Genomic DNA, 18,725 nt, shown 5'->3' on the forward strand with positions numbered 1-18,725 from the left:
ATGTATGCTTTATGTTGCAACTTACCTGAAACCCAGAACCCGGATGCACGTGTTTGATATTTCAAATTACCCGGACTGTAACCTGGTTGACATGCTTCATGTCTGAACTTACCGTACTTGCCAGAACCAGGTTGTGTGTGCTTAGTGTTTGAACTTGCCTGGCTGGGACTTAACTATATGTATCTTTTGAGTTTGAACTTGAACTTTTGAATTTATGCATAACACCGAACTTGAATCTGCGCTTCGTGTGCAACCTGGCAAGAACCTGAGCTTTGTGCTTGAACTTACCTTCAACATATGCTTTGAGTCTGAACTTGGGCTTCAACTTGATCTTACCTGAGACATGGATCCTGGATCCTGGATGTGTGTGCTTTCTGCTTGAGTTTGAGAACCTGTATATATCCTAGATGTACGTACTTCGTCATTGAACCTACCTGGCTTACATCGCCAGAACCTGGATGTTCATGCTTCGTTTTTGAAGGAAGGTACCCTACAACCTGGGACCCAGGACAAACGTGGCCCATGAGGTTGGCGATGCTGGTTCTCAGGTTAGTCTTCCTGGCCTGCCTGTGGCCGGTCACCCTGCTCAACCACCACTACCCAAACCGCCGACGCAACAAGGAGGTCAACCTGGAGGGACTGGGCAATACCAAGTTCAGTGGGTGAGGGAAGCAAAATGCTTCAGTCCTTCAATGTTTATTTTCTTTTCTTCCTGGATGTGTGTATACATAGATTTGCACAATGAACCACAAAGTGGTAAACAAGTAGAACTATGGCGTAATTTTTCAGTCATTCCTAGTGTTGTCAAGAATGTTAATACTTCCACTACACTCATTTGTCTCAATTCACTGTTATCTTTGGCATGAATAAATATGTCAATATAGTAGGTCTGTTCATCAGAGATGCCTATACTAGGAATCATTTGTGACAATTTCATTAGTCTTTGTGCCATGAACTTAGCAAGAAAAAAAGCAAGTTTTGAATGTTAAACTTCTGACCTATTTACCTTGATGAGGCTTTCTGCTAATGTACACGTTCACAGGTTTACCTCAAACATAAGCTGTGGTTTAGCACACGTCACCGTGAAGGTCGCTAGGCGTGCAAGCAGGGCTGTAATTGTCTGCTCTTTTAAGTGTGTTTACATTACTTCACTAATGGGGGGACAGCACAGTATGTGTGCCAGACAGATGAGCCTTGCAGACGGTGAGATTGCATGTGTGTCATCATGGCATGCAATGTGTCGCGTCGTGACGGCAACTACCGCATGACCGCATGGTAACTGCACCAAGACAAGAGTTTTCAAACACTTCCATTACAATTTTAACCCCTTAGCGGAAAGCCTCTGTTAAAACCAAAATGTCATCAAAATGGTAATGGTCGAGTCTTAATTGGTTACTCTGAATTCACAGAAAGACAGACAGGTATAATGCCTAAGGGGTGGTCTATATAGGCTACTAATGCACCTCGATTAGCCTATTAGCGAACATAAGGTTGAGAGAGCTGAGATTCAGATGTATACAGGATTTGTTCTAGACGAGTGCGTGCAGTATGATCAACTGAATGGCGTGTTTGCTTGTTACCATGGAGCAGAATTGAGTGATACACAAATTGACTGCCAGAGAGGTCGTGCCTGAGGGGTGGACTTTGTACTAATGGACCTCAATTAGCCCGTTCTCTTGCCAAAATAGGTCGAGATTGGATTGAGAGAGTAGAAATTCTGACACTTTGGATGCAAGCCAATCGTTGCTCTCCTGTCCTTTCCAGTTGGCTCTAGCCTTGTGATGTGAGGCTTGATATCCTCAATGATCAGTTGTTATTCAACTCCTTGCAAAAACACAATTCAAAGGTTATTCTCTCAATTGCAATGTTCCAACGTTGTCACGTCTTCTTCATGAAGAAAGTGTGACAATGTTGAAACGTTTGTCTTGGCACTTGCCCCAATAAAGCGGAGAACTACCTTCTACCTGTACATCTGGGTTTGCTCCGGTGACATTCTTTCTAACTTGCATTTAGTCCTTTCCCGTGACTCACCAGATTGTGAAGTGCAGGAGTGCGAAGGATAACCCTCTCTTCTACATAGGTCTATTTGCTCTTGAAAAATGAATGGCATGTTTGCTTGTCTGTCACCATTGAGCAGAATTGAGTGAAAGTTAAACTGACAGAGGAATCGCCTGAGGGTCTACAGTATATACCTACAGTGCTTAGACGAGGACAGATTGCTGTATGGGCCTACCGGGCTGAAGCTCAGGGGTCCAAAAGTCAAAGGGACCCTGAAGCCCAAGCCTTTCCATTGTCATCTTACGTTATGTAAAATCAAACTTTTAACAACTAGGCCTATATTTTCAACATTGTCTCAGAGGACTACCCCCAGACCCCAACAAAGGGTCTGTTGCATCTGACCTAAAACCATTGTTAACTAGAAACATCCATGGAGGGGGTCCTTTCTTGTTGTCTGGCTGAGGGCCCCATAGAATCATAAACCGTCCTTGTACTTAGGTCCCTATTACTTAACGTTCCACTGGCCTGCTCTTTCAGTGGGTTCAGAAAGTAGTTCTCACACACAGTTGTTATTATTTAGTCAGGTAGAGGAATTAATTCCTCAATTTCCTTTGGTAATAAATTGTCTACTTCTACTCCAATCCTGTTATTGAGCTGACTGCTGACAACACTGGCTAGAGAAATGATCTGGGCAGAACTTTCTGAAGCTGATGTGTCTGTCTCTGTGTCTTCTGGGGAGTATGCCAAGTACCTGGGTAACGAGCAATCCAAGCAAAGTTAACCTTGAGGTAGTGGAAAATCAGCTAATGCAACAGACTGGAGTCAGCTGTGGGCTATCTGTCAGCAGATTTAACACTTCATGCAGGTTAACCTCTCCAGTTTTATCACTTACAGTAACCATTTTCTTGGAATACACCCCTGCTCCCTTCACTGCAGAATTGGCACATATACATCCAAGTTTATGATTATTTTGATGATGCAACACCCATGTTAACAAGCACAAAATCTATATTTTATAGCTCACAACATTTGCTGTCAATTCAGGATTACTTATAGCTAGGCTGTTGGTGTGCTTTTCACGTAAGATCTTCTAACGTACTCAACACATGTATGTACACAGCAAATGTACATACGCACACAAAACTGTTCAATATCCAAGATTTCCTGTAGACGCCCTTGCATTATCCAAGACTGAATGAACTGTAATGATTTTTTTTCGTCCTCACAGCTGCAGTCAAAACCTAAAGCTATGTACGCTGATTCGTCTTGAAATAGATTGTCATGGAAAATGATCCATGAAGCCAAGACACCAGTAGAAATATGTGACAGCATGTGGGAACAGAACCCAGAGCTCAAGGCAGCATCCATCAGCCCAAACAGACCATGATGCATCATGTGTGGAGCTCTCCTGAGCCTGTTCTCTACTGAATAGCTGGACTCTGCCTTAGGGGACTGTCGAGGAAGTGTGTGTGTGCGTGTGCGTGTGCGTGTGTGTGTGTGTGTGCGTGTGCGTGTGCGTGTGTGTGTGTGTGTGTGTGTGTGTGTGTGTGTGTGTGAGAGAGAGAGAGAGAGAGAGAGAGAGAGAGAGAGAGAGAGAGAGAGAGAGAGAGAGAGAGAGAGAGAGAGAGAGAGAGAGAGAGAGAGAGAGAGAGAGAGAGAGAGAGAGAGAGAGGCAAATAGAGTCACGCACCACACCACACCACACCAGATGTTGGTTTGCTTGAGTTCGTCATGAAACTGATCTAATTCCCAAGAACTTAATCTGTCTGAACTGAACACTGTGTGGCTGTCACCCGGCACTATCTTGAAACATTACATCTCACACACTCAAACTTGTGAAGATGGCTGGATATTACTTTCAGAAATAGTCCATTTGATGAATGTATGATGAATTATAGTCCTACGGTATTACAGTTTTATTATTATAATATAGCAGTCTTTTGTAGCTGTTGTATTTGTAGCTGATCTTTACCAAAAGAGGTATCTCTCTGTCACCACACACACGCGCCAGTGGATCCTCATACCATGTCCCCTCCAAATTGAAAAAAAAAATCTTGATGTTTAGTTGAAAAGCTTTAGTTGATGTGGGATTATTTCCCAAAATCCTGTGTTTCTGTGGGCTTGTATGTCTGTGCGTCCATGTGCCAAGCAGATGTAGGCTAAATATGTGTGCCACTGGTGTGTGTGTGTGTGTGTGTGTGTGTGTGTGTGTGTGTGTGTGTGTGTGTGTGTGTGTGTGTGTGTGTGTGTGTGTGTGTGTGTGTGTGTGTGTGTGTGAGAGAGAGAGAGAGAGAGAGAGAGAAGAGAGAGAGAGAGAGAGAGAGAGAGAGAGAGAGAGAGAGAGAGAGAGAGAGAGAGAGAGAGAGAGAGAGAGAGTGTGTGTGTGTACGTGCATCATCCACGTGTATTGCCCTTGTGGCAAATCAAGCAGATGTAATGTCTAAAATGTAGGCTCTAAATGTATTCTCTAAACGTAGTCTGTAAATGTGTGCGTGTGTTCGTTTGGAATTAAACTGCCCTCCTGACCCTCTTTCCCCCCTCTCTTGATCCCTAGCTCCCGCACTATGTGCCCAGGACACAGTCAGTTTGCAGTGTTGATTCAATCAACACATAGAGAGTTCAGTTTAACATTAGTTTGATCCTGCTTTTTTATTTTTTTATTTTCCCAACATTTTTGGTCTTTCATCTGTTTTTGTTTTTTGCTCAGCTCATTATACCAGTTTACTTTCAAAAGACCTTTAATTGCACATGATCGTTTTGTTATTGTTTTATTTTATGTGACATAGAGTGAGGTGTCCACACACTTTCTTCTTTTTCTTCTTTGAGCTACCTTGTTTGAAATACGCTATATCAATATCACTCACACTGTCTTGCCAGTTGTACTGTCAGGGGCAGATTATGACTCCATCTGGGCCCCTGGGCCAGACAACAAGAAAGTGCCCCCTCCATGGGTGTTGGTAATTTATAAAAAATATTCAGGGTTTTAGGCAACAAGATGTTTGAGACCTTATGTTGTTGGGCGTTGTTAAAAATGTGCTTTTAACACCAGATGAGAATGGGAAGAGAAAGGCTTGGGCTTCAGGGGCCAGGCCCCCTTGACCCTTGGGCCTGTTGGCTTGGGCCTGGTATGCCCATGAAGTAATCCACCCTCGTGTACTGTATGGCACTGGCGCTAAATATGCACATGTCTATTCGTTATTAAACTGGTCTCCTGACCCTCTTTTCCCCATTCTCTTGATCCCTAGCCCCTTTACACATAGAAGTTTGTTATAGGCAGGAACGTTTTCAGTGTTAATTCAACACTTAATTTAGCACTCTCAATGCTATTCATACTTGAATTAATGCTACGGAATGTAGGACACTGTGTATAAATTGATTTAACCTGGTGCGCCTCAATTTGAGCTTGACCTTTTTTCATTTTTTTTCTTTCCCCATCATTTGTTTTGGTTACATCTTTTTTCCCTATAAGCTCACAATGCCACTTCATGTTTCCCTTCATTTTTCTAAAACGTTCAATTGCTCATGATTTTAATGGTTTCTTTTATGTGACGCACATTGCCACGCTGCCTTGTATGGAATTCACTGTGTCAATAAAACATGCTTGCATTTCCCGGTGTACTGTGCTCTAAATATATATATACCCATGTCCATTTGATATTAAACTGCCCTGTTGACCCCCCCCCCCCCCCCCTCTTGATCCCTAGTCGAATAGACCACAAACTGAGGAAGCAGGACAGCACCAAGACCCTGATGATTAAAACAGAGCAGCTTCTGAGGATCAAGGACCACGATTTCGCCATCAGGCCTGGATTTGGAGGTGAGATCACGGAGAACTAATACCTGTATTGCTTGGCTTGAACGTGTAACTAGTGTGTGTGTGTGTGTGTGTGTGTGTGTGTGTGTGTGTGTGTGTGTGTGTGTGTGTGTGTGTGTGTGTGTGTGTGTGTGTGTGTGTGTGTCTGTGGTCAGTATATTCCTTTTGTATCTGTGTGTGCGTGTGTGTATCAAATCTACGGTAACAGTTTTTCTTCTTATTTTTTTTGGTACTGATAAAGGTGCCAACATAATTATTTATTAACAGGCTAGGACAGTCACAGTGGCTGTGGTTGTGTCACACAGCAAACAACTTGAGTGTAACTATTACGGCGCGACCATGTTAAAACCCCAAGGCTTTGTTGTCTAAAGGGACTGCTGTCATTTCCCTGTCTGCAGAAAGGAGCCAAAACCTTATGTTGCATTAACGTGAGCATGTACAGATATGAGAGGCTAATGTTTGGCTGCTGTGTAACCCAGAGGCAGTGCTAGCTCCCCTGAGGCCAGGCGAACAGCCCAACCGAATGGCTCAATGGCTCAAATACATTTAAGAAGCATACATTTAGTAGGCCTGCAAAACATACTAAATAAGTCCCCCCACCAACTTGGCGGGTCGGGAGTCAAGCCGACAACCTTTGGAATACAAGTCTGAATGTTAAATGCCAGCGCCTGAGTCATGACACAGAATAAGCTATTATGGGATGTGCTCTTTTAGTACACGAGCAGACAAATCGTCCACTAGGATTTTTTTAGGTTTTGTTTTGTTTTTAGGTTTTTGGGGTTACCCAGCATTATGTGTGCTGGGTGCCATTAGGCCCATTTAAGCCTGTCTACCCATTCATCGGTATGGCAGGGTTGATCCAATGCATGATCCGCACTAAGTGCTTCTGTTGCTGCTGTAGTGGAGAGAGCAGGCCTGTCACAAACAAGCAAGCAAACTAGGCAACTGCCCTAGGGCCCACAGCTGAATCCCCACCCCCCCCCCTCTCTCTCTCTCACACACACACACACACACACACACACACACACACACACACACACACACACACACACACACACACACACACACACACACACACACACACACACACACACACACACACGCAATGACAAATTAAAGCAAGAGTGTTTGAGGGGAGATGGGTACATGCACACACACACACACACACACACACACACACACACACACACACACACACACACACACACACACACACACACACACACACACACACACACACACACACACACACACGCAATGACAAATTAAAGCAAGAGTGTTTGAGGGGAGATGGGTACATGCACACACACACACACACACACACACACACCACACACACACACACACACACACACACACACACACACACACACACACACACACACACACACACACACACACACACACACACACACACACACACACACACACACACCAGCAATGACTGGTGGTTAAATACTTGACAACTTTGTGAGTGAGGCAGCACTTCCCTAATTCAATGACCGAAAACTGCAATGATGCTGCCAGAGAAATCTCTCTCAAGTGGGGGCTCCTTTCCAATAGTTTGAAGAGAACAAAAATCACAGGGCACAGCACCAAAAGTCCCTTGTTGTCTAGGGCCCCCAAATACCTTGAAACGTCCCTGGGAGAGAGAGAGAGAGTAGGTCACTATAGCCAAGAGCCTGAACCAGATTGCCTAAAATTAGATATGACCCAGATTATCACAATAGCAGTCAATGGGACAGAGAGAGAGAGACAGAGAGAGATAGGTGGAGAGAGAGAGAGAGAGAGAGAGAGAGAGAGAGAGAGAGAGAGAGAGAGAGAGAGAGAGAGAGAGAGAGAGAGAAAGAGAGACAGAGAGAGAGAGAGAGACAGACAGAGAGAGAGAGATAGACGGAGAGAGAGACACAGATGTGCACTAGCTCGCCTTAATCTGGATTACCATGCAGATCTGCTAAAAGAGTGGATTGAGAAGGAAACATTGAATAGTTCACAGCGAGGTGAGTGCAGAGCTGGGTTCGCCCGATCTTTGGCTCTTGTGAGTGACACCAGTGGCACAGAACACATGGACACATTAAAGCAAGAGTGCGTGTTGTGTGTGGGGGCACACGTGCGCACGCACGTGCACACCATCATCATAGGCGGACGCTCGTATTTGAGTGTCTGTCCTCCTTATTCCTTATGGGTCTTCTCAGATGGGCTAAGAGGTCAATCCTGGACCCACATATTTTGGGGCAATGAGGGCATGGATGGGCAGTCTTTGTGGGTTTTCATGGACTGGTTGACGGTGGTGACCTCCTTCTGTTTGCACTCTGAAGATCAATGTATTCTGCAGCCCCCTCTCGAACAGCTCGTCTCCAGTAGGCCTATTCTTTTCTCCCAAGTGTTATCTTTGATGTTGTCCTTGACTTGACTCCTTCAACAAGCTGTGAATACAGGACTTGTTTGGGGAGGCGAGAGTCATGCATCCGGATGACACGGCCAGTCCATCTGAGCTGGTGTTGTGCGATGATGGTAGTGATGGTCCGCATGTCAGCTTCCTCCAGGACAGTGGTGTTTGTTCGTCAATTCTGCCAGGTTATCCTGAGGATTATTAGGAGGGATCTCTGATGGAAGGCCTCAAGTGCTCTCAGGTGCCTGCTGTATGTGGTCCAGGCCTCTGACCCATACAGAAGGGTGGGAAGTAGTGCTGTTTTATATGCTAATGGCTTGTCCTTGACTGAAGGTAGCAGTTCTCAAATACTTTTTTTAACATTGAGTATGCCCTGCTGGTACAGCTAAGGTGGTGGTGTAGCTTTAGATGATAGGAGGCTGTCACGGTAAGAGAAGTGATCCAAACTTTCCAACCTGGTGTTATCAATAGATGTTTGGAGGAATGAAGAAAGACTGGGCTACTTCTCAGTGACTACCCAGGGATGACCGGAGCACACAACATACTATTCGAGGTTTTTTATTTTTTGGTGGACAAAGTGACTGACGTTTCGACGCATCTGCGTCTTCTTCAGAGTCAGACTTCTTCTGATGACTCTGAAGAAGACACAGGTGCGTCGAAATGTCAGTCACTTTGTGCACCAATAAATAAAAAACCTCGAATAGTATGTTGTGTGCTTCGGTCTTCCCTGGGTCTAGTCACTGAGAAGTAGCTCAGTCTTTCTTCATTCTACGGTCTGGACTTTGAGCACCACGGGCTGAAGCGCAAGACATCCTTCCTTTAAATGAGTGTTGCTGTTGGGTGGTCACGGGTAGAGGATTTGGGTCTTTTTTGATGTTGATGGCTAGACCAAGCTGCTTGTATGCTTTCGCAAAAGGATTGAATGTGTACTGGAGGTCCTCTTCTGAGAGGGCTACAATAGCATTGTCATCTGCATTCTGCAGCTCTGGATGCATGTGGTGATGGTTTGACCTTTGACTCAGAAGCTGTTGATGTTAAGAAGTTCATCAGTCCTGTGCATAATTTTCACTCCCTGTGGCAGCTGATTTCCTGTAAGATGAATGATGCCGGAAATAAAGATGGAGAACAATGATGATGTGCAATAAGGAACGTGTGCGCCTGCACACACACACACGCACGCATGCACACACACGTGTGCGCGCGTGCGCACACACACGTGCATGCAGAGTGTCGTGAGTTTTCTCGAAACCCACAGACACGCCAACGCAGACGCTGTGTCCACAAACACGCTCCCAATACAACCTCCTGCCACGATTCCACAAACCACAGGCATAAACTCACACACACACACACACACACACACACACACACACACACACACACACACACACACACACACACACACACACACACACACACACACACGCACACACGCACATGCGCGCGCGCACACACACACACACACACACACACACACACACACACACTTACAATGATTTCAGTCCATACAAACCCATACCAACTCTGTTCCAACCTATCACAATACCGATGAAAAATTGAGGTAGTGGACATAAACAGCGGAAGCTTTCTTGATTTGATAAGCCTAAAAAGTTATAGAGTAAATGATGTTGTGTATTTAAGCTGTGTGTTGGATGTTTTGTGTGTATTGTGAGGGTGGTTGGTTGGATTGAGAGTGATGGAGGGTTGAGGTGGGTTCTAGATCGGCTGTGAGGGGGAGGAGGATGGTGCAAATAATGAGCTTAAGCGAACAGAAAAAAACTGTAGGCTGTGTGTTGGATATTAGTTTATTGTGAAAGTGGTTGTGCTTGGGTGTTGTGGTGCGTTCTGGATTGGATATTCATCAGAAGGGGGAAGACGGTGTCACAGTGGTGTAGTCTACGTAGAACGCGGGTATACAGAGTGTACCCACTTCTAAATTTCAGGGATTTCAGTATACCCACTTAAAATTGATTGATCCATTGTTTTGAATAGCACAAATATATACAGTATACCCACTTCTAAAAATCTCAAATATACAGTATACCCACCATAAAAAAGTAGACTACACCACTGCGGTGTCATAAGGCAGCCATTTCTGAGTTCATCTTGAGACTGTTCTAAGATATCATGCATAAACCCCTTTGTACAGAGCACATGTTATAACTTTATTTTCCTCATACTGATAATTGTAATGATGACTAAGTCTTAATCTGTTACTTAAGGCTCTCAGTAATGCCATAGCAATGTTGTTATGATGTAGTTGCGTCTCTCCAGTAACGTGTGAAACTCGCCCGGCAGGCCCATCTGCAGGCAGAGGGTACATTCTATGTTAAAGCTGTAGCTGTGTGTTGACTGCTAGTTTATTGGGAGCATAATTGGGTTGGCTGTTGTGGTGCATTAACATGTGGTGCATTGTGTGTCTGAACGAGTGTGTGTGTGTGTGTGTGTGTGTGTGTGTGTGTGTGTGTGTGTGTGTGTGTGTGTGTGTGTGTGTGTGTGTGTGTGTGTGTGTGTGTGTGTGTGTGTGTGTGTGTGTGTGTGTGTGTGTGTGTGTGTGTGATACAGGAGCAGCGATCCCCGTTGGCATTGATGTCCAAGTGGAGAGTATAGACAGCATCTCTGAGGTCAACATGGTACGTTATCACCATTAAAGTCACTTCACAGTGTTGTCAACATGGTACAGTATGACCATCAAAACGTCACCTCACAGTATTTTGGGACATTTAGGCCTACTTTATTTTGGTCTTTGGTGGTTTATGCCCTGGTAGACACACTACAACTAGGTTTAGTATCTAATGTAATAATGTAGACTATGTGAGTGTGTGTGTGTGTGTGTGTGTGTGTGTGTGTGTGTGTGTGTGTGTGTGTGTGTGTGTGTGTGTGTGTGTGTGTGTGTGTGTGTGTGTGTGTGTGTGTGAGAGAGAGAGAGAGAGAGAGAGAGAGAGAGAGAGAGAGAGAGAGAGAGAGAGAGAGAGAGAGAGAGAGAGAGAGAGAGAGAGAGAGAGAGAGAGAGAGAGAGACAGAGACAGAGACAGAGAGAGAGACAGACAGAGACAGAGAGACAGAGACAGAGACAGAGAGACAGAGACAGAGAAAGCACTTTCTCAGGTTAACCCTGGGCGCTTGGCGCCTTCTTGGCAGCCTCCAGAGCTGGTGTGGGAATGTGGGAATGTGGGAATGTGTACACGTATGTGTATTTGAAAGCACTTGGAGTCAACTGTATAGTTTACATATTGTGCTACATGAATACATTTTGATTTATTTTGAATTGATTGATTGATTAGGTAGGGCTTAAGTGTTAAAGTTAGGGTTGGGGTTAGTCAGGGCCCTCAAGACACTGCTGCCTGGAAGGAGCCACTGGAGGCAAAACAAACAAACAAACAAACAAACAAAACAAAAAAAACACCAGTGACTTAAATACTATACTTTATTTCACTTATTTACATCACTAGATGATGCACTAGTTTCTGAGGGTTCTGAGCCTCTTTCTGCCCTGTTAGGATGTCATCGTGCCAAAATAATGTCAGTGTGCTAAATACATGTACATGTACCAAAACCGTATCAAATGACATTCACTATTGTATTCTTGCGACGTATCTGTTTATCAAAGTTTCTGCATGACATGTGTTTGACATGTCCTTGTACCTGTGCATGACTGTGCTGCATTGTGCACTAATCTACATGAGTGCAGTGTGCATAGTGACTGATTAAAATGTGTTGTTGCATGTAATCTCCATCCTGGCAGCATTTCACCATGATGCTGTGCCTGTGAGTGGCTAAACTGTGCTGTGTCCTAATCTACAGTATAGACCATTATTACTGACTAAAATATGCTGTGCATATCTGCCCTGATAGGACTCCACCATGATGCTATACAGCAGGGGTTCCAACCCTATTCCCACTTGATATTTTCACATAAATTCAGGGCTCACCTTTTGCCCAATAAACAATACAACTCAGAATTAACAACCAGGAGCTGCAAAGCAACACATATTATTTAGAATTTTAGAAAATTATTTCAGGGCAGGGCCCATTTGGAAAACTTTCTCAGCCCACCAGTTGGCCCCAGCCTACAGTTTGTGAATGACTGATGTACAGTAGCCGTGTCACCACTGCCAGGATGTGTATGTCCTCTACTCTGTAAAAATTAGAGTCTTCCTCAAAGAACCCTCAACTGGTTCGTGGAGGAATCTTAAGGTTCCCAGAGGACCATGATGGCTGTGTTGTGTCCATAATCCGGTTCCACATTTTCCAAATGACTGTCCACCTGTCCGATTAAGCCAGGTGATTGGCTGGTTGAATAATCACCTGGTGGGATTGGACATGTAAAACAAGGTCTTCTGGAATATGTGGCACTGGAATATAAGTAATGAATCCATTTTGCCCATCATTGGTTGTGTCCTAATCTAGTAAACTATGTTGTGTATCCCTTCACGATGACGCTGTACCTGAACCGCTGTACCTGAGAATTGTGAATGATGTAATAATATGTACTACTCCCCCTGGCTTACAGGACTTCACGATGACACTGTAACTGGGCTGTATATAAGAAAGTGTTATCTGAATGTCTTCCCTGGAAGGACTTCACATTGACTCTATACCTGTAAAGATGTAATAGTATGCTCTACAGTGGGACTTAGATATTATGGCACCAGTTATTTCACTGTATCTCATGAGTAAGTACACTGTAATTGATTGCCCCCACATAAAGCGTTACCTGAATCTTCTCCCTGGCCTCCAGGTCTTCACAATGCTGCTGTACCTGTACTGTATAGTGTATATGATGTAATATCTCTTCCCTAGCTGACAGGACTTGTATGATGCTGTATTATACTACATATATTAAAGTCTTACCTGTGTATGATGGAATAACATGTACCACACTTTTCAGGACTTCACGATGACCTTGTACCTGCGCCACTACTGGCAGGACGAGCGGCTGGCGTTCGCCTCGGCCAACAACCTGAGCCGCACCTTCGACTCGCGCCTCATCCGGAAGATCTGGGTGCCCGACGTCTTCTTCGTCCACTCCAAACGCTCCTTCATCCACGACACCACCACTGAGAACATCATGCTCCGAGTGTCTCCCGAGGGACACATACTCTACAGTGTCAGGTGTGTGTGTGTATGTGTTGGGGGTGGGGTGGGGTGGGGTGCGTGCGAGTGAGAGAGTGTGGGCTCCTTCATACAAGACACCACCACGGAGAACTTCATGCTCAGAGAGAGAGAGAGAGAGAGAGAGAGAGAGAGAGAGAGAAAGAGAAAGAGACAGAGTGTGTGTGTGTGTGTGTGTGTGTGTGTGTGTGTGTGTGTGTGTGTGTGTGTGTGTGTGTGTGTGTGTGTGTGTGTGTGTGTGTGTGTGTGTGTGTGTGTGTGTGTGTGTGTGTGTGTGTGTGTGTGTGTGTGTGTGTGTGGTAGCCTGATAGGGTGTACACTCCAAACACTCCTTCATACACACTGAAATTGAGGTGGTACATTTGTATAAATACCTGGGTATTTTGCTTGATGATACTTTGACGTTCAAAGCCCACATTGAAAATCTTGTGAGGAAACTTAAACTAAAGTTAGGTTTTTTATTTAGAAATAAAATTTGTTTTTCCTTTCATGTTAAGAAGCGCCTTGTCTCTGCAACGTTTGTATCCATTTTAGACTATGCAGACCTGCTGTACATGAATGCTTCATCCCAATGTCTGAGTAAGATTGACTCTGTGTATCATGGTGCCCTGAGGTTCATCACTAACTGTAGGGCTCAAACTCATCACTGTGAACTCTATGCCAGAGTTAAATGGTCTTCACTGACTACCAGGAGACTTACTCACTGGTATACATTTATTTATAAGGCAATACTCGGACTACTGCCACCTTACATCTGCAGCCTAATCAAAGTGAGGAATATTGAGTCTTATGGTCTGCGCTCTAAAGGCCATCTGTTACTCTCTGTCCCTTGCTTCCGCACAGAACTGGGGAAGAGGGCATTTGTGTTTTCAGCCCCTACCTCATGGAACAATCTACAAAAAGACTTGAAACTAACAGATCTGATTCCATTGAACGATTTTAATTCCAAGATGAGATCACTTGAGACAGAGTCTATTGTCTGTAACTGTTTCAATTGATGTGTTATTTTACTTGATTTGTTATTTTAATGCAACTGTGTAATTTTAATTTTGTAACTTGAGCCGCCACTTGGCCAGGACACCCTTGTAAAAGAGGTTCTTAATCTCAACGGGTTTATTTTTCCTGGTTAAATAAAGGTTAAATAAAAAAAATAAAATAAAAAATAAAACATCATCCACAGGGTGTCTCCTGATGGACACAAGGTACGTGTGTGTGTGTGTGTGTGTGTGTGTGTGTGTGTGCATGTGTGCGTGCATGCGTCGTGTATGCATACAGCCATGCATGCATTATACCGTGTGAGTTGCTGCGTGTTCCAGGATCACGGTGACAGGGTCATGCTCCATGGACTTCAGCAGCTTTCCTCTGGACACACAGAACTGCTCCCTGGAGCTGGAGAGCTGTGAGTACACCACACCCCATACCAGTGGTTCCCAAACTGGGGGTCGGGACTCCTTGGGGGGGGTCACAGAGGTACTGAAGGGGGGTCACAGACAAAAGCATATTGCATAAAAATGGGACATCCACAGGTTACAGCTACCAGCTAATAGATGTATTTGCTGTCCTGTGGATGTCTAGCAATATTCGCTGACAAACTATTAATAGAAAATCTAACAATATACTGTATATGGACAAACAAATGCCTACACGAAAAGTCCAAAAGGGGATTCCCGCTGAAAAAAATTGGGAACCACTGATACATACAATTATTGAAATATTTACTGTAAGTCTTGGAGTTAATACGACATGAAATGCAGATTGGTGGAAAAGCAGAATTTGCACACCACAAACATTGTGCTGCAGGCACAATAGCATACTTTTTTCATGACGTCTTCTTTGCTCATGTCCTCCTTTGAGGGGCTCAGTGTCTGAAGTCTGTTCCTCAACCGTGTGTATCCATCTGTCCTGCAGATGCCTACAGTGAGAACGACCTGACGCTGTACTGGAAGAATGGCAACAACTCCCTGAAGACGGAGGAGATCGTGCTGTCTCAGTTCTTCATTGAACAGTTCAGCTCGAACAGCGGCATGGCTTACTACAGCAGCACAGGTACGGTGTAATGGTTAGGGAGTTGGACTGTAGATCACAGGGTTGCAGGTTCATATCCCATCCTTACCACTCCCTACACCTATATCCATAGCTGAAGTGCCCTTAAGTAGGGCACCTAACCCCACACTGCTCCATGGACTGTAACCAATACCCTGTAAATAATACTTTGGATAAAAGCGTCAGCTAAATGTAATATAATGTGATGTCATGTAATGTAATGATGCACCATATAATTAAAATGCATTGGTGGCATAAGTCTATTCTGTCCCCCTTTCTCTCTCTCTCTCTCTCTCTCTCTCTCTCTCTCTCTCTCTCTCTCTGTCTCTCTGCCTCTCTCTCTCTGTGTCTCTCTGCCTCTCTGTCTCTCTCTCTCTCTCTCTCTCTCTCTCTCTCTCTCTCTCTCTCTCTCTCTCTCTCTCTCTCTCTCTCTCTCTCTCTCTCTCCTACAGGCTGGTATAACCGTCTCTACATCAACTTCATCCTGAGAAGGCACATCTTCTTCTTCATGCTGCAGACGTATTTCCCCACCATGCTCATGGTGCTGCTGTCCTGGGTCTCCTTCTGGATCGACCGGAGAGCTGTACCAGCCAGGGTCTCTCTGGGTGAGCACGCACTCACAGACACTCACTCACACACACACACACACACACACACACTCGCCGAGCTGTACCAGCCAGGGTCTCTTTGGGTCAGCACAGACACTCGCACGCATGCACGCATGCACGCATGCACGCATGCACGCATGCACGCAGGCACGCAGGCACGCAGGCACGCACGCACGCACTTCCCCACCATGCTGCTGTTATGGGTCTCCTTGAGATCAAGAGGAGAGCCGTGCCTGCTGCAATCTCTGTGGGTACACACACAAACACACACACAGTTTCAGAGCATATAAACCCAAATATGTTTTCGCATAGGCTGCCCACTGAAGCTGTCATGTTGCAAATCAGTCTGTGTCTATAAGCAGCTACTATGACTGTGTCTGTCTCTGGGCTGTGGAAAGCCTTCATTTTCCTAGCATGTCATCAGAACACATAACTTAGCTTGTCTATCTTAAGCCATGATGATGTGCACCATCACTGTGTGTGTGTGTGTGTGTGTGTGTGTGTGTGTGTGTGTGTGTGTGTGTGTGTGTGTGTGTGTGTGTGTGTGTGTGTGTGTGTGTGTGTGTGTGTGTGTGTGTTTGTGTTTTTGTGTGTGTATGTGTGACTCTCGGTGTGTCCTGTCCCTGTTTACCGGCTTTAGACATCACCATAGGCGTGTCAGCCTCCAAACACACGCACTCACACTATATGAGCACACACTACTATATGCACACACACACACACACATTATCCTCAAGTCTCTGTGTCCTTCCTTTAGGAATCACCACAGTGCTGACCATGTCCACCATCATCACGGGTGTGTCGGCGTCGATGCCTCAGGTGTCGTACGTGAAGGCGGTGGACGTCTACCTGTGGACCAGCTTCCTCTTCGTCTTCCTCACCGTCATCGAGTACGCCGCCGTCAACTACCTCGCCACCGTCAAGGACATGAAGCGGCGCAAAGAGGGAAAGGTCAATAAAACAGCTATGTTTATTTTCAGGGGGTTTTAGACTAGACAGTATGAGATGGTGACAGGAAGCGAGTGGGAGAGATAGAGATGGGGGAGGATGGGGAAATGTTTGAACCGTTGCTGGGGCCAATAAAATGACTATTATAAATAATTGTTTTTCAATTCAATTCAATTTTGTTTATTCGCCAGACAACTAAATTATTATTATTGCTATTAGGTGCAACATAGCGCAGTAGGCCCACTGTATAGACATGCACCCACTTTGATTGTTAAATTACTAAAACTAACACTCTTAACTCTAAAACTAAACAGCTAATCTCTATTTATTATTTACTGTCACATCATGGATATGAAAAGAGACAAACAGGAAAAGGTCATAAAGGTGCATCAACAACGAGGGCATGTAGGCTGATGTGCTGTCATGCTGTTACATGTCATGCAATAGAAAATCAAAACAAATAGATGATCATTTGCACATGTGCACAGTATATACGACATGTATTGTTTGTTTCATAATCTAAAAGGTCAAATGGCGAAAGAGGGCTTTATTCTAATGTCCACTTGTACTGTTAAAGAAGGGAAGGGCCATTAAAATGCAGCACACATCAGTGCATGTTAACTTTTGGTACTGTTAAATAGCACATGAAAGCTCATTAGGATGCAATGCAAAATAGGACATAGCCAGCCTCCAGTGCTATGTCTGCTCACATTGTCTCATAACACATGAAAGAGTCAAAACAAAACAATTAGGCTAATATATTTTATTATTTATTTATTTCATGTGAAGATGCAAGAAGAACCCCAAACCAGGGCATACAGGCTTACAGTATATGTACTTTAATTGTTCAATTACTAATGACATAAACAATCAAAACTAAACAATTCATATATTTTAATATGTTTGTTAATTAGTCCCATGGCAAGGATATGCAGAGATGCAAGGAGGGAAAGGTCAGATATACAGTGCAGAGTGCAGCTATACAGTAAGTAGATTTACAAACAGTTGGTACTCATGGAAATAACTTCTGTCCCTGTATGTGGATTTAAATTTCTTTTGACAGCCACCATCGTTTGATGCCACCCAAACCATGGCTTTCGACGGCTACTACCATGACAATGACATCGAGATGACCGACTTCTCAACGCTGGACTCCGGTCTTCCAGTGGATCCTCCCGGCTTCCACTCACACGCGGCCCAGGACCTTCCACCAGTGGTGGGCACACGGCTCTGGAGGAGACGCCCTATATGGGACTACTTAGACTTTGTGGTCAGCAACAGCTACGTGATAGACTCCTGGTCCAGGGTGGGCTTTCCCATGGCCTATCTGATCTTCAATGTTGTCTACTGGTGTGTCTACGCCTGATTGAACACGGGCGTTTGTGAATGATTATTTATTTGCTGTCAGAGAGAAAGAAGTGTGTTTGTGGACTTAGAATGTAGAGAATGACTGGGTGAGTGAGGTTGCACGGGTACACACACACACACACACACACACACACACACACACACACACACACACACACACACACACACACACACACACACACACACACACACACATGGACAACGTGGACACAATGTCTGTTTACTTTTGAACACGTCTGCAAATTTGCTAGTGCTTTTACACTGTCATAAATACAGTGAGAAGCCTGTTTATGGATATGGAATAACTGTAGGACCAACAATGCATATGCACGCATAAAGACACACATCCACACCCACAACAATACAGGCACATACAACCCCCCCCGTACACACACACACACACACACACCAATTTCAAGCTTTGAGATTTTTTATTTTT

At 44.6% G+C, this 18,725-nt stretch overlaps 1 protein-coding gene across 1 annotated transcript; it reads left to right on the forward strand.

Moving 5' to 3' along the window:
* Positions 1 to 522: 522 nt before the first annotated feature.
* On the forward strand, positions 523 to 18,284 carry LOC134455229 (gamma-aminobutyric acid receptor subunit rho-3). Its single transcript, XM_063206260.1, has 9 exons — positions 523 to 662; positions 5,703 to 5,815; positions 10,770 to 10,837; positions 13,096 to 13,319; positions 14,636 to 14,718; positions 15,228 to 15,365; positions 15,815 to 15,967; positions 16,728 to 16,921; positions 17,982 to 18,284. Exons 1-9 carry the CDS (start codon positions 523 to 525, stop codon positions 18,282 to 18,284), a joined length of 1,416 nt encoding a protein of 471 aa, XP_063062330.1.
* The last annotated feature ends 441 nt before the right edge of the window (positions 18,285 to 18,725 follow it).

This window comes from Engraulis encrasicolus, chromosome 9 (assembly GCF_034702125.1).
Source record: "Engraulis encrasicolus isolate BLACKSEA-1 chromosome 9, IST_EnEncr_1.0, whole genome shotgun sequence".
NCBI classification, from domain to species: Eukaryota; Metazoa; Chordata; class Actinopteri; order Clupeiformes; family Engraulidae; genus Engraulis; species Engraulis encrasicolus.

What these genes read in the sequence shown, in the direction of transcription:
- LOC134455229 (XM_063206260.1), top strand. Translation starts at nt 523, where the DNA reads ATGAGGTTGGCGATGCTGGTTCTCAGGTTAGTCTTCCTGGCCTGCCTG. An exon ending in CTCCCTGGAGCTGGAGAGCT is followed by an intron (nt 14,719 to 15,227) that starts GTGAGTACACCA and finishes TCTGTCCTGCAG; the next exon opens with ATGCCTACAGTGAGAACGAC. An exon ending in ACCAGCCAGGGTCTCTCTGG is followed by an intron (nt 15,968 to 16,727) that starts GTGAGCACGCAC and finishes TCCTTCCTTTAG; the next exon opens with GAATCACCACAGTGCTGACC.